At 44.4% G+C, this 14698-nt stretch overlaps 1 protein-coding gene across 3 annotated transcripts in view; it reads right to left on the reverse strand.

The window, feature by feature from the left end:
• The window catches only part of flt4 (fms related receptor tyrosine kinase 4), a 241438-nt gene that overhangs the window by 52775 nt on the left and 173965 nt on the right, over positions 1-14698 (reverse strand). For all 3 annotated transcript variants that reach the window (XM_043703133.2, XM_043703132.2, XM_087995138.1), the window contains exons 10-11: positions 12660-12825; positions 5187-5325 (exon numbers count right to left, since the gene is read on the reverse strand). In XM_043703133.2, the coding sequence (XP_043559068.2) occupies positions 5187-5325; positions 12660-12825 (305 nt within the window). The remainder of the gene's footprint in view (positions 1-5186; positions 5326-12659; positions 12826-14698) is intronic.

The following is a 14698-nucleotide window of genomic DNA, read 5'->3' on the forward strand; positions in this document are numbered from 1 at the left end:
AATACCTTTGTTTAACAGAAATCAAATCAACCTCTGATTTAAAACAAACCATGCCAGAGCCTCACTCCTCACTTGCAGAAGATAATTCTAAGTTAAGCCAGTCTTTTTTTTCCCCCAAGTTCACTTCCAGTTTTGGCTGTGTCCCCAGGTGCTAGAGTTCCAGTGAGAGGGAATCATTTCCGCCTACATCTAGCCTTTCCGTCAATACGAGCACCACTGCTTTAGTTTTCCAAATTTCTAAATGATTTAGATATTAAAATAGAGAGTATGATGTTAAAATTTACCAATGATTCTAAATTTGGAGGAGTTATAAACAGTGAAAATGATGCTAATTGACTACAACAGGACATAGGTAGTTGGCAGAATGGGTGGGCAAGTAGCAGGTGGAATTTAGAACATAGACATTTGAGGTGATATATTTTGACAGAGAACATGAACAGAGACAGTATTGACTCAATACCACATTTTCAAAAGTGTGTGTAAGGACAAAGGGACCAGCAAGGGTTAATGTGCATCTAACTTTGAAAGTGCACATGATATATTGAGAAAGTGGTTCGCAAAAAATCATTGGATGTTGGGCTTCCTATTTATACTCAGTAACCATATATATATATATATATATATATATGGGTAGCGAACAGAAAAGCAGAGAAGCTAAACTGAAACTTGATGAGGGTCCTGTGATGCCAAAGTGAGTCCAGTTTTGGTCACCACATTTTTTGGATGATTTACCAGAATGGTTCTAGGATTAGGGAGTTTTAGCAACAAGATTTGCTTGGAACATCGAGAGTTGTTCTCATTTGAGTAAAAATAAAGGAAGTTTGATATAGGTGTACAAAGTAATGGCATTTTCAGATAGGGTAGATAAAGAAAGATGGGTCCCATGAGTTGATAATACAAGGGTGAGAGCACACAGCTCTAAGAGATGCAATGGGATGTGGGGAAGAATTCTTTTGCACAGTAGAGGTTATATCACTGCTTATGGAGACCTTGGAAACATAGAAAATAAATAGTTTCCAACGGAAACTGGATGAGCACAGGTTTCTGCTCCAGGGATAGAGTAGAGGAATGTGATTTACCTGGTTGCTGTAGGAAGAGCTAGTATGGGCTCCTTAGATTGAATGGCCTCCTGTGCGTCATATATTACTCTATGACAGTGCAGTACTAAGGGAGAGTTGTATTGCCAGATGGTACTCTTGAGGGCACACTGCACTGTCAGAGAGGTAATACTGAGGGAGCACAACACTGTCGGAGGAGCAGTACTGAGGGAACGCAATACTGTCAGAGAGGCAGTACTGAGGGAGCGCAACACTGTCGGAGGAGCAGTACTGAGGGAGCGCAACACTGTCGGAGGAGCAGTACTGAGGGAGCACAACACTGTCAGAGAGGCAGTACTGAGGGAACGCAATACTGTCAGAGAGGCAGTACAGAAGGAGCACAAAACTGTCAGAGAGGCAGTACTGAGGGAGCACAACACTGTCAGAGGAGCAGTACTGAGGGAACGCAATACTGTCAGAGAGGCAATACTGAGGGAGCGCGACACTGTCGGAGGAGCAGTACTGAGGGAGCGCAACACTGTCAGAGAGGCAGTACTGAGGGAGCACAACACTGTCAGAGAGGCAGTTCTGAGGGAGCGCAAGACTGTCGGAAGAGCAATACTGAGGGACTGCAACACTGTCGGAGGAGCAGTACTGAGGGAATGCTACACTGTTGGAAGAGCAGTACTGAGGGAGCGCAACACTGTCGGAGGAGCAGTACTGAGGGAGCGCAACACTGTCGGAGGAGCAGTACTGAGGGAGCACAACACTGTCAGAGAGGCAGTACTGAGGGAACGCAATATTGTCAGAGAGGCAGTACTGAGGGAGCGCAACACTGTCGGAGGAGCAGTACTGAGGGAGCGCAACACTGTCGGAGGAGCAGTACTGAGGGAGCACAACACTGTCAGAGAGGCAGTACTGAGGGAGCACAATACTGTCAGAGGAGCAGTACTGAGGGAATGCTACACTGTCGGAGGAGCAGTACTGAGGAAGTGCAACACTGTCGGAGGAGCAGTACTGAGGGAGCACAAAAATTTCAGAGAGGCATTACTGAGGGAGCGCAACACTGTCGGAGGAGCAGTACTGAGGGAGCACAACACTGTCGGAAGAGCAGTACTGAGGGAGCACAACACTGTCAGAGAGGCAGTACTGAGGGAGCGCAACACTGTCGGAAGAGCAATACTGAGGGAGCGCAACACTGTCAGAGGAGCAGTACTGAGGGAGCACAACACTGTCGGAGGAGCAGTACTGAGGGAATGCTACACTGTCGGAAGAGCAGTACTGAGGGAGCGCAAAACTGTTGGAGGAGCAGTACTTAGGGAGCGCAACACTGTGAGAGAGGCAGTACTGAGGGAGCACAAAACTGTCAAAGAGGCAGTACTGAGGGAGAACAACACTGTCGGAGGAGCAGTACTGAAGGAACACAACACTGTTGGAGGAGCAGTCCTGAGGGAGCACAAAACTGTCAGAGAGGCAGTACTGAGGGAGCACAACACTGTCGGAGGAGCAGTACTGAGGGAGCGCAACACTGTCGGAAGAGCAGTACTGAGGGAGCACAACACTGTCAGAGAGGCAGTACTGAGGGAGCGCAACACTGTCGGAAGAGCAATACTGAGGGAGCGCAACACTGTCAGAGGAGCAGTACTGAGGGAGCGCAACATTGTCGGAGGAGCAGTACTGAGGGAGCGCAACACTGTCGGAGAGGCAGTACTGAGGGAGCACAAAACTGTCAGACAGGCAGTACTGAAGGAGCGCAACACTGTCGGAGGAGCAGTACTGAGGGAGCGCAACACTGTCAGAGAGGCAGTACTGAGGGAGCACAAAACTGTCAGAGAGGCAGTACTGAGGGAGCGCAACACTGTCAGAGAGGCAGTACTGAGGGAGCACAAAACTGTCAGAGAGGCAGTACTGAGGGAGCACAACACTGTCAGAGAGGCAGTACTGAGGGAACGCAATACTGTCAGAGCGGCAGTACTGTGGGAATGCTGCACTGTTGGTGGAGCAGTACTGAGGGAATGCTACACTGTTGGAGGAGCAGTACTGAGGGAGCGCAACACTGTCGGAGGAGCAGTACTGAGGAAGCACAACACTGAGGGAGAGGGAGTACTGAGGGAGCACAACACTGTCGGAAGGGCAGTACTGATGGAGCACAACACTGTCAGAGAGGCGGTACTGAGGGAGCACAACACTGTCAGAAGAGCAATACTGAGGGAGCGCGACACTGTCGGAGGAGCAGTACTGAGGGAGCGCAACACTGTCGGAGGAGCAGTACTGAGGGAGCACAACACTGTCAGAGAGGCAATACTGAGGGAGCACAAAACTGCCAGAGAGGCAGTACTGAGGGAGCACAACACTGTCAGAGGAGCAGTACTGAAGGAACACAACACTGTCGGAGGAGGAGTACTGAGGGAGCGCAACACTGTCGGAGGAACAGTACTGAGGGAATGCTACACTGTCTGCCCGATTAAATGGCTGACTAGAAGCATTATTCTGAAAAAGGCTTCTGAAGTCATTCTTCCCAGTGTCCTATGTCGGTATTTATCCTTCAACCAACATCATTAAAACAAACAGATTTACTGGTCGTTATCTGGGAGTTCACTGCTCACATTGACAGCCATATCTCTGACATTACCATGGTATTTCATTAATTGGAAAGCATTTGCGATGTTCTGAGTTTGTGTAAACCTGGAGGACTGATAAACTGTGAGGGCAGTGTGGAACTTCAAAAAGGACATGGACACGTTGGTGGAGAGTGTGGATAGGTGGCAGATGAAGTTCAATGTGGAGAAATATGAGGTGATTCATTTTAGTACAAAGAATATGGAAAGACAGTATAAAAGAAATGAAAGATACAATCTTAAAGGATTTGCAGCAGCATAGTTGTGAGGTTAGATTGGAAGAGTTGGAACTGTTTTCCTTGGAGAGGCGAAGGCTGAGGGGTGATTTGACAAAGTGTCTGGACGGGGTGGATAGGGAGAAAATGTTCCTGCTCATAATGGGATCAGGAACCAGAGGGCACAGTTTTGATGTGTTTTGCAAAAGAGTAAATACTGAACTTCCAGTTGCCTGCCACTTCAACACCCCACCCTGTTCCCTGGCCAACATCTCTGTCTCAGGCTTGCTGCAGTGTTCCAACTAAGTTCTAGCGCAAACTGGAAGAACAGCATCTCATTTTCTGCTTGGGTACCTTGCAGTTTTCTGGGATAAGTACCAAGTTCAACCATTTTAGGGCTTGAGGCATCTTCTTTCGTGTCCTTACCCAACTCACACTGGGCGTTGTTATCACATAATCTGCTATTACACACCTATTGTTAACCACTAATAGTCACCATTAGCGACTATTCATTCTTCTAGGCTGACAGTTATCCACACCTTTGTCTGTCAAACCATCCTCCTCTCTCTATGGGTTCACCTATTGTTTATTCCTTACCCCCACCTGCACCCTATCTTCTGAATAAAAACCAACTTTTTCCTATGTATACCACCAGTTCTGAAGAAGGGTCACTGGACCTGAAACGTTAACTCTGGCTTCTCTCCACAGATGCTGCTAGACCTGCTGAGTGTTTCAAGCAATTTCTGTTTTTGTTTCTGATTTCCAGCATCTGCATATTCTTTTGGTTTTTACAAAGTGGCATAGTATTAGCAGTGTCCCTACCTCTGAGCCAGGAGGCCCGGGTTCAATTCCCGCCTACTCCAACAGTTTCTCACAAACCCACACCAAGTCCTGCTCATGGCCTGCTTGCTGATATCCACTGGCTCCTAGACTGCCAACTACATTGTTTCAAATTTTGCTTTCAGATCCATCCACAGCCCTGACCCATCTCTTTCTCTGTAATCTCCTTCAGCCCTACAGTCTGAGTGAGATCTCTCACTCTTTCTCATCCTGCACCATTGGTTGCCATGTCTTCAGCTGTCTAGGTCCTAAGCTCTGGAATGCCCCGCCTACACCTTCTTGAAGATGCTCCTTCACACCTATCTCTTTGACCAACCCTTTGGTCACTTGCCCTATTATCTCCTCATGTAGTTCAGCTACAGATCTTGCTGCTGTGAAGCACCCTGGTATGTTTTACTATACTGAAGACATAAAAATATGTTGTTGCTGGTGCCAGAAAAAAATCTTCCAAGTGGTGGTTCTAAACAGCAGGCTACCTTGTTCCTTCCCTCCAGAATCTCTGTGCTGGTTTCAATGCTCTCAATCCTGTTGATGGCGCTTCCTGTTGAGATGTCCCTCCAGTTTCGGCACTCGGGGGTCCTGTCCCGCGGTCGACGCATCATGGTTGCTCGACCCCTAAGATTGTGAGAGAAACCAGCAGAAACGTTATATGCATCAGAAAAGGGAAGGCTAAAGGGTGACTTGATGGAGATTGTAAAGGTAGGTGTGGAAAAGCTGTTTCTACTACTTTGAAGATTTAAGTTAGGAGGCGGGGGGGGGGGGGGGGGGGGGGCACAAATACAGGGGAATTCACAAGAAATGTCTTTAGCCAAAAAGTGGTGAGAGAGTGAGTGAAGGAGATGGTGGCATAATGGCAATGTCTTGTCTAATAATCCAGAACCCCAGGCCAATGTTATGGGTTCGAATCCCAACCTAACAGATGGTGAACTGTAAATCCATAAAATCATAAGACAACAGGTACAAAGTAGACCATTCAGCCCATTGGGTTTGCTCCACCAGTCGATTTTGGCTGATATGTTTTTCGACCCCATTCTCCTGCCTTCTCCCTGTATCCCTTGATTCCCTTACTAATTAAGAACCCATCTATTTCTGTCTTAATACACCCAGTGACTTGGCCTCCACAGCTTCTTGCAGTAATGAGTCCCACAGATTCAGCACCCTCTCAGATCAGTTCGAAAGGGTTGCCCCTTCACTCTGAGTCTGTGCTCTTGGGGCCTAGTCTCCCTTAACAGTGGAGACATTTTCTCCACCTTCACTCTATCCAGGCCTCTCAAATTCCAGTGAGATTCCCCCTCATTCTTCTAAACTCACAGATAGGGGTCACACATAGGCCAGACCTGTGAAGGACAACAGGTTTTCTTCTTGAAAGGACTTTAGTGAACCAGGTTGATTTTATGACAATTGACAATGGTTAATTCCAGATTTTTATTGGACTCTGGGTTTGTACTTGATGGAGTTTAGAAGAATGAGGGGGAATCTCATTGGAACTTGAGAGGCCTGGATAGAGTGAATATGGAGAAGGACATTTCTGCTCAACTCAGTCCTAAATGGCCCAACCTGTATCATTAGGCTGTGACACCTAATTCTGACAATCTGGATAAACTAGAAGGGTCATCACATGAGACCATACGTGTTCTAGGGACCATATGGGGACCTGGCAGCATCTGCAGTCCACACTTTCTTGTAGTTGTGGGTATGTTCGCCAAACTGGGAAGTTAATTCGCACACATTTCATCCCCTGGCTAGGTGACATCCTCAGTGCTTTGGAGCCTCCTGTGAAACCACTGTTGTACTGTGTCTTCTGGAATTTATTTGGTTCCATTCCTGCTGTATCCAGTAGCCAGTAGTGTTCATTGTAGTGCCTGGTATATTGGGTCTAGGTCTATGTGTTTGTTGATAGAGTCTATGGATGAGTGGCGTGCTTGTAAAAATTCTCTGCCTGTCCTCTGTTTAGCTTGTCCTATGATTGTTGTGTTGTTCCAGTCGAATTTGTGGTCCTTGTCAACTTGCCAGCTCAGTGAACATACCAACAACCATGATAACGTCATGAATACGGGAGCAGATAAAACAAAGCTTGAAATGGACAACAAAGGAAATGTTCAGTGATTAGGGTAATTTATTTTGTTGTGAAGGGTTTAATGAACAAGATAAATGATGCTCTCATTTGTGAAAAACTGCTTACTATTCCAGGATCACACAGGATCCCCAACCTCTTTTATCTTCTGCCAGTTTTGTTGATAAACTACACCCACCCCATCTCCTCCACCCTCACCTCTAACGTGGATTTCTTTGTCACAATAATTGAGAACGTTTGATCATTTTTCTGCATCACTTCCCTCCTTTCCTCTATAGCCCACTGGGTAAAACTTCCTTGAATCCTCATCCTTACCGTAATCCTGAATATGTTTCCTTCTTGAGTGTCTTTCCTATTTCCTCTCAGATTGATTATTAGATTGATGCCTGGAATGAGGGGATTATTTATGACAATTGGTTTGACAGAATGAGGCTGATTCCATGCGAGTTTAGAAGACTGAGGAGTGACTTGACTAAAACGTAAAGGATACTGAATGGAGTTGACAAGACAGATTTGGAAAGGTTGTTCCAGAGCTAGGGGGCACTGTTTTGAAATTAGGGATCCTGCCTTTAGGCCAGCGATAAAGAGAAACTTCTTTCACATCGAGACTTTGGAACTCCCCGTCTCAGAATGCGGCAGAGGCGAGGTCATTAATTTTTTATATTCATTCATGGAATGTGGGCAACGCTGGCTGGGTCAGCAGTTATCACCCATCCCTAATTACCCCTTGGGAAGGTGGTGGTGAGCTGCCTTCTCGATCCACTGCATTCCATTTGCTGTAGGTGGACCTATAATGTTGTTAGGGAAGGAATTCCAAGACTTTGACCCAGTGACAGTGAAGGAATGGCGATGCATTTCGAAGTCAGGATGGTGAGTGAGTTGGAGGGGAACTGGCAGGTGGTACTGTTTCCATGTACCTTGGTTTTTGTGAACAGTAATGGTTATGGGTTTGAAATTTCTGCAGTGCACCTTGTAGAGAGTATATACTACTGTTTCTAATCATCGGTGTTGAAGGGAGTGAACATTTGTGGATTTGGTGCCAATCAGTTTTGTCCTGGATGGTGTCAAACTTGTGTGTTGTTGGAGTTGCATTTGTCTACGCAAGTGCGGAGTACCCCATCACTCACCTGATCTGATCACTGAACTTAATCCCACTCCTTCTTGAAAACTTTGAATGCTTTGGTCTCAACCCCTTCTGCAGAGAATTCCACAGACTCACCTCGCTGTGGGGGAAGACATTTCTGCTCAACTCAGTCCTAAATGGCCCAACCTGTATCATTAGGCTGTGACAACTAATTCTGACTATCTGGATATGCTAGAAGGGTCATCACATGAGACCATACGTGTTCCAGGGCCATATGGAGACCTAAGGGGAAACTCTTTCACGCAGAAGGTGGTGGCTGTATGGAATTAGCTGCCAGTGGAAGTGGTGGAGGCTGGTACAATTACAACATTTAAAAGGCATCTGGGTGGGAATTTGAATAGGAAGGGTTTAGAGGGACATCGGTGGGCGGCACGGTGGCACAGTGGTTAGCACTGCTGCCTCACAGCGCCTGAGACCCGGGTTCATTTCCCGCCTCAGGCGACTGACTGTGTGGAGTTTGCACGTTCTCCCCGTGTCTGCGTGGGTTTCCTCCGGGTGCTCCGGTTTCCTCCCACAGTCCAAAAGATGTGCAGGGTCAGGTGAATTGGCCTTGCTAAATTGCCCGTAGTGTTAGGTAAGGGGTAATTGTAGGGGTATGGGTGGGTTTCGCTTCGGCGGGTCGGTGTGGACTTGTTGGGCCGAAGGGCCTGTTTCCACACTGTAATGTAATCTAATCTAATCTAACCATTCAACCCCTCAAGACTGTCTCACCAACAGTATAAGCTCAATTCCTATATCAGTTGACATCACCATTCACTATTTTGCTCCTTGCTTAAGGTATGGTAACCCTAAGGTTAAACCACCACCAGCTGTCTCTGTCTCTCTCTCTCTTTCTCTCTGATGAGTCAGTGGGGCTATGGTGCCTTTACTATAACTTTAATACCAGAGAAAGCCTAGAGAAACACAGAGGGTGGGGTGAAATTAAAAAGGAAAATTAGGAAAGCAAAGAGAAGGCATGAAAAAACATTGGCTAGTAAAACCAATGAAACCCAAAATATTATAAAAAGATATAAACAATGAAAGGATAACTAACAAGGTCAGATGTGAAGTATCTCCAGCTCTTAAAAGAAGTAGAGGAGGAAATAATAGAGGTTTTGACCATCATTTTCCAATTCTCTGACTCCAGGCGTGGTGCAAGAGGACAAGCTAACATTGCACGGTTGTTAAAATGGGAGGAAGTGATAGTTCTAGTAATTACAGATCAGTCAGCTTAACCTCAAAGGGAATTTATTGGAAAAAGTGTTCCGAGGGTCAACATAAATAGTAATTTGGAAAGAATGAATCACAGATCGTCAGTATTAAGCTGAAAACGGAAGAGCATGCCTGACTAAGTTGACTGGATTTTTTAAAGTAGTAACAAGGAGTATTTATGAGGGTGGTAAATCTACATGGATTTCAGTAGAGCTTTTGAGAAAGCTTCAAGCAGCAGACAGATCAGAAAGACAAAAGCTATGAGACCCAAGGGGAGGGACAAGTGGATGCAAAATTGATTAAGTGACAGAAAGCAAAGGATTCTGGTTGTTTGATGACCTTGCAACTGAAAGACTGTGAGATCTGGCAGGTCCTCGCTTTTTAAATTTGAATGTGGGAATTATGATTAAGAAGATTGCAGAAAATAGAAACATTTTTTGTGTGGTTGATAGTGCGGAGGAAAACTGTAAATAGCAGGAAGCTATCAATGGATTGGTCAGGGAGGCAGATAAATGGTCAAATGGATTTGAATACCGAGATAATACATTAGGACTGTACCATAAATAGTAGGGCATTGAGAAGTGTCATAATGGATTAAAAAAATGGACAATTAGTCTTTCAAATTGTATTGACTGATTAAAAAGTGTTGGACATTGGGATTAAGAGAAAAAAGAATGAGCAGGGACATTTTAAAATGACCACCAAAGTCACCTTACCTGAAACCCAAATTCTCAGGAATATATAAAGGTCTGTCTAATGGACTGAGTTGAGAGTATGGTGCTGGAAAAGCACAGCAGGTCAGGCAGCATCCGAGGAGCAGGAGAATCGATGTTTCAAGCATAAGCCCTTCATCAGCACCCCACTCTTGACTCTGATCTCCAGTATCTGCAGTCCTCACTTTCTCCCTGTCTAATGGATGGAGACAGGACAAACTGCTTAAAAATCACTAGTCCACATTCCAAAGTGGAAGTGAGAAAAGAGTTAAGTTGCCCTCCAGTGTGATGTGTTTGGGATGAGCGTGATTGGAGTTTTGAAAGGGGTTGCGTATGTGAAATACCTTGATTGCAGGTATTGTTGGAACAAAGATTTATATCCAATACTGGTTATTCAAAGAGGAGGATTGACACTTGATCCTGCTCTGACACCTTTGATCCTTACCCGGTCAAGTATACACGTGACTCCAGGCCTACAGCAATGCGGTTGACTCTTGACTGTCCTCTGAAATGGCTGAACAAGCCAATCAGTTTAAGGGCAATTAGAGATGGCCAATAAATCTGGCCTAGATGATGCTGCCCAGTCCACAAATGAATAAAACAATTATATTGTTCTTTCTTTGGCTCAAAAAAACGTTATTGCTTGGCTCCTTGTTGTTCATAGCAAAACCTGGTTAAGATTCTGAATTGAGGAGGGTTATAGACAACTGCAAAAATGCAAGGAAACCTTTGTCTTGACCAACCAAGAGGTTAAACAGAGGGAGCTGGTTTGTCTACTCTCACCTTGTCATACATGGATGAAGAGCCTTGGAAAGTTTCTCAGGAAATATGGAATAGGCTGGGATGTGTTTTTCTTGGAACAGAGAACATCAAAAGGAGATTTAAGTGAGGTATATGCATACATGAGGGATTTGGATTGACAGGACAGGAGGGAATTTATTTTACATAATAAAGAGGTCAATAATAATGGTGTAGATTTAAAATAACTCTGGATTAGAGGGTATTTGACTGACATCTTTCACCACTAGTTGATGGAGACTGGAACTCAATGACAGAAAGAGTCATGGAGGCAGACACCTTTATCGTGTTTAAAAAAGACTCTCGGATGTGCACTTGAAGTGCAGTGAGGCACAGAGCTGTAGGCTAGGGTGCTGCAAAGTGCGATTAGGCAGGATTGCTCGTTTTTATATCCAGCACAAACAATATGGGCCAAATGGCCTCCTTTGCTGAGATGTGTTTCTATGTATAACCAAGCTCCAAAGACAGCCTTGTCTTGTTTTATCTGATGGGCAGAACACTTCAGGACATGACTGAGACATAATCAATGTATTGAGGAGTCGAGCCTCGTCCTGGGGGCATGTGTGAGAAGACGTGAACAGGCAGCTATAGAAAAACAGGAAGAAACCGAGAGTCAGGATTACTGCAGCATCCTCTCAGCTTGAAACAAACAGTCATGTATTGGCAGAAAAGACAGCATGAAAAATTCATTGCTGTGTCTGTTTCCTCACCAAATTGGCATTTAACAAAGCTTCTTAGTTATTAAAGATGTACTGACGCTTTATGTAAATAAATCAAACAATCCCTTCATAAAACATTCTTGACACAGACCTCAGCAACAACAATCAATTTAAACTGTTTGGTCTGTTTGCCAGCTCTTAGAGGTTTCGAATTTGTGGAGTTAAGCTGAGGGAAGGTCCTGCATCGATTTTTAGATCTGATGCTTGCAAGCATTTTTTTAAAATCAAGGAATGAAATGTGCAGTGAGCTGTCAGACAATGTGTGGTTGTTCCTTATAGACAAGACGTCAAACCTGAAGGAGTTGAACTATGAACTGCAGGGAAAAGACAGACATATAGCACATATGATCAATGCTGTGAATGTATTCAAACTGGGTCAGTGATCCTCCCAATTTAAAATAAACAAGATGCTGCAACAGTTCCCAAGTCTGGAAAGAAAAGTACCAAAAAAAAAATCAAAGATAAACAAAAGTGGTTCCACCCATAAATCTTGTGCCTACCTGAGGAAGTTAACAGAGGAATACAACAGGTGATTTCACGGATTCGATGTGATGCAACAAATTGTCATGTTTGTCTGAAATTCACTCCTTCAAGCAGATAATGGTGGGCTAGCTACCAAATTTCATCAGGTATTGGATTATAAAGCAATGGAGTTGATAGATTAGAAGTACTCCTACGACAATTATATAGAGGTTTATGAAAACCAAACCTGGAGTATTGTGTACAGATGGATACAATTTGCCTTTGAGGAAATGCAACAGAGGTTCATTTCAGTGATTCCTGGGCTGAGGGGATTATCCTGAGGAGAAATTGCGCAGAATGGTTCTGATTTCTCGAGAGTTTAGATGAATAACAGGAGATCTCAGGGAAATCTATAAAATTCTTGGATAGATTGAAAGGGTGGATATATAGAAATCACATTTATAAGCAGTATTCTAGGAGTGGTCTCACTGAAGCCCTGTATAAATGCAGCAAAACCTCCACATTTACAATAAGGCCCGACATTCCATTAGGAGAATGTGAGGACTGCAGATGCTGGAGCTCAGAGTCACAAGTGTGGTATTGGAAAAGCACAGCTGGTAAGGCTGCATCCGAGGAGCAGGAGAATCGATGTTTTGGGCATAAGCCCTTCATCTGGAATCGGATGCTGATATTCTGTTAGCCTACCTAACACCTACCTAACCTCTTGTTGCGACAAGAGGTTTGAAACAATGGGACAGCTTGAAAGAGAATGTGAGCCATGACAGAACCTGGTAACAAGGCCACAGATTGTCTGCATGAGCTTAAACCCAATGATTTGTGATACTTACAGGCTGCGGTAGGATTTTAAACCGCAAGGCCCCCATGGCCTCCAGGACCATTGTATTTTCACAGGAGCAGGGATCCCATAGGCGGTGCAGGTCAGTGTCTGGCGACTTCCACGTGGGTAGATGTTGGTCGGGGAGGCCACTTCCTTCTCATGAATCTGAGGTGGGACTGTTGAAGGGATAAGAAAGTACTGATTGCAGTGTGTGTCAGTGTGAGTGAAGAAACTGAACAATATAGAATCCCTTCTATATAGAAATCCCCTTAATATATAATTCTCCCTTCTCTGATAGTTATACCTCTCTATATGATTCCCTTCCCCGATATGACACATATCAATATATAACTCTTCCTCCCTGATAATAAACACACCCCAAAAATATAAATCTCCCTCCCTGATACAGATATAACATCTACATAACTCCCTTCTTTGATGTGACACCCCTCAATATATAACTCTTCCTCCTTAATATGTGATACATCCTTATACAAAACTGCCCCTCCCAGATATATAACAAATCCCTATGTATAACTTCCTGTCTGATTTATGACAAACCCCTACATATAACTCCTACATGTACAGTATATGATACACCTTTTGGTCATTCCAGTGAAGCCAATTAAATGGATTCGATAAAGGCTTGTGAAAAATATACACCTATTCCAGCATTTTCGGCTCCAGCTGCTCCAGTGACTCCACACCTACTCCAATGTCTTCAAAGTCTTTACATACCCCAGTGAATCCTACCCCACTTCAGTATACTTCGTATACTCCAGTGACTCCGACTTTACTTCAGTGTGTTTATGTCTACCCAAATACCATTACGCCTACACCTGTGTCTTCTCCATCAGTTAATATGCTTGAAATTGAATCACTGGACTCACAGTAATTTAGGCATATCACTGACTTCTAATAATTCACTCTGTAATATCAGGAACTTAACCCACCCACTTCATCTCCTTTCAGAGTCATTGTGCATGCCTTCGTATCAAGAGAGAATTTTTATCCTAAGTCACCGAAATTGGGAACGTTATGGGATTAGTTAGCTACCTGTTATACTTTATATAAGCAGACTGGGCAATGTTATTTTAAAATTACTCCTTTGGCCTTTTCCATCTGCATTGTGCAATTTTGTATTAACCCCTTGGATTAACGTTACTGATAGAAATTTGGCGATACCTTAATCTGGAGATTTATAGAGGCAGTGCTGGTTCTCAATTTCAGACACCATGTTGACCAAAGCCACAATGGAACTGTGATCATTATTGTGTGGAACTTTTTTGAAGGTTTGAGGTTTTGGATTTGGATTTGCTACTCTCGTTTTCTTTTCCCTGGAACTTGAATTTGGAACAAACCAACACAGCTACACCTCAAAGTTATCTTTGAAGTTCTCCGAATCCTCACTGATAACCTGAGAAGCCAGATGTGAGGATATTTAGATTTCAGTTAGTAGCTGCCCCTCAAAGTGATTCTGATACCTCCATCTCCGCGCCCCCACCCCCACCCAGTGTGACATAGATACGCCCACCTGTGTGACAGGATTGTCCCATGTCACAGGGCATCCCACTTCAAGTGTGACGGGGTGGGGGAGGGGGTGACACTACTCTGCTTTTCCCCTGTAGCCCTGCAAACTCTTCCTTTGCAGATAGTGATCCAATTCCCTTTTGAAAACCCCTGTCTTCATCATGATCTCTTTGTGTGAAAAAGCTTTATCATGCTGCTGCTGCATGCTTTTGCCAATTCCTTTAAATCTTTGCCCTTTAGTTCTTGCCCCTTCCAACTATGGGAACAGTTTCTCCTCATCTACTCTGTCCAGACCCCTCATGATTTTGAATCCCTTTTCAAATCACCTCTCAATCTTCCCTTCGCCAAGGTGGACAGTCCTAATCTCTACAATCAATTTATGTAACTGAAATTTCCCATGGATCCATTCTCAGAACCTTCGCTGCATACTCTGTAATGATTATTAATTTTCTCCCATTATTCCCCCCCTCCCCACCACACCAAGGTTAACTGTAGTTGCTAGATTTATAATTAGACCTT

The sequence above is a fragment of the Chiloscyllium plagiosum genome, unplaced genomic scaffold (genome assembly GCF_037043375.1).
Source record: "Chiloscyllium plagiosum isolate Xiang-an unplaced genomic scaffold, Cpla_swu_hap1 HiC_scaffold_16, whole genome shotgun sequence".
Lineage (NCBI taxonomy): Eukaryota > Metazoa > Chordata > Chondrichthyes > Orectolobiformes > Hemiscylliidae > Chiloscyllium > Chiloscyllium plagiosum.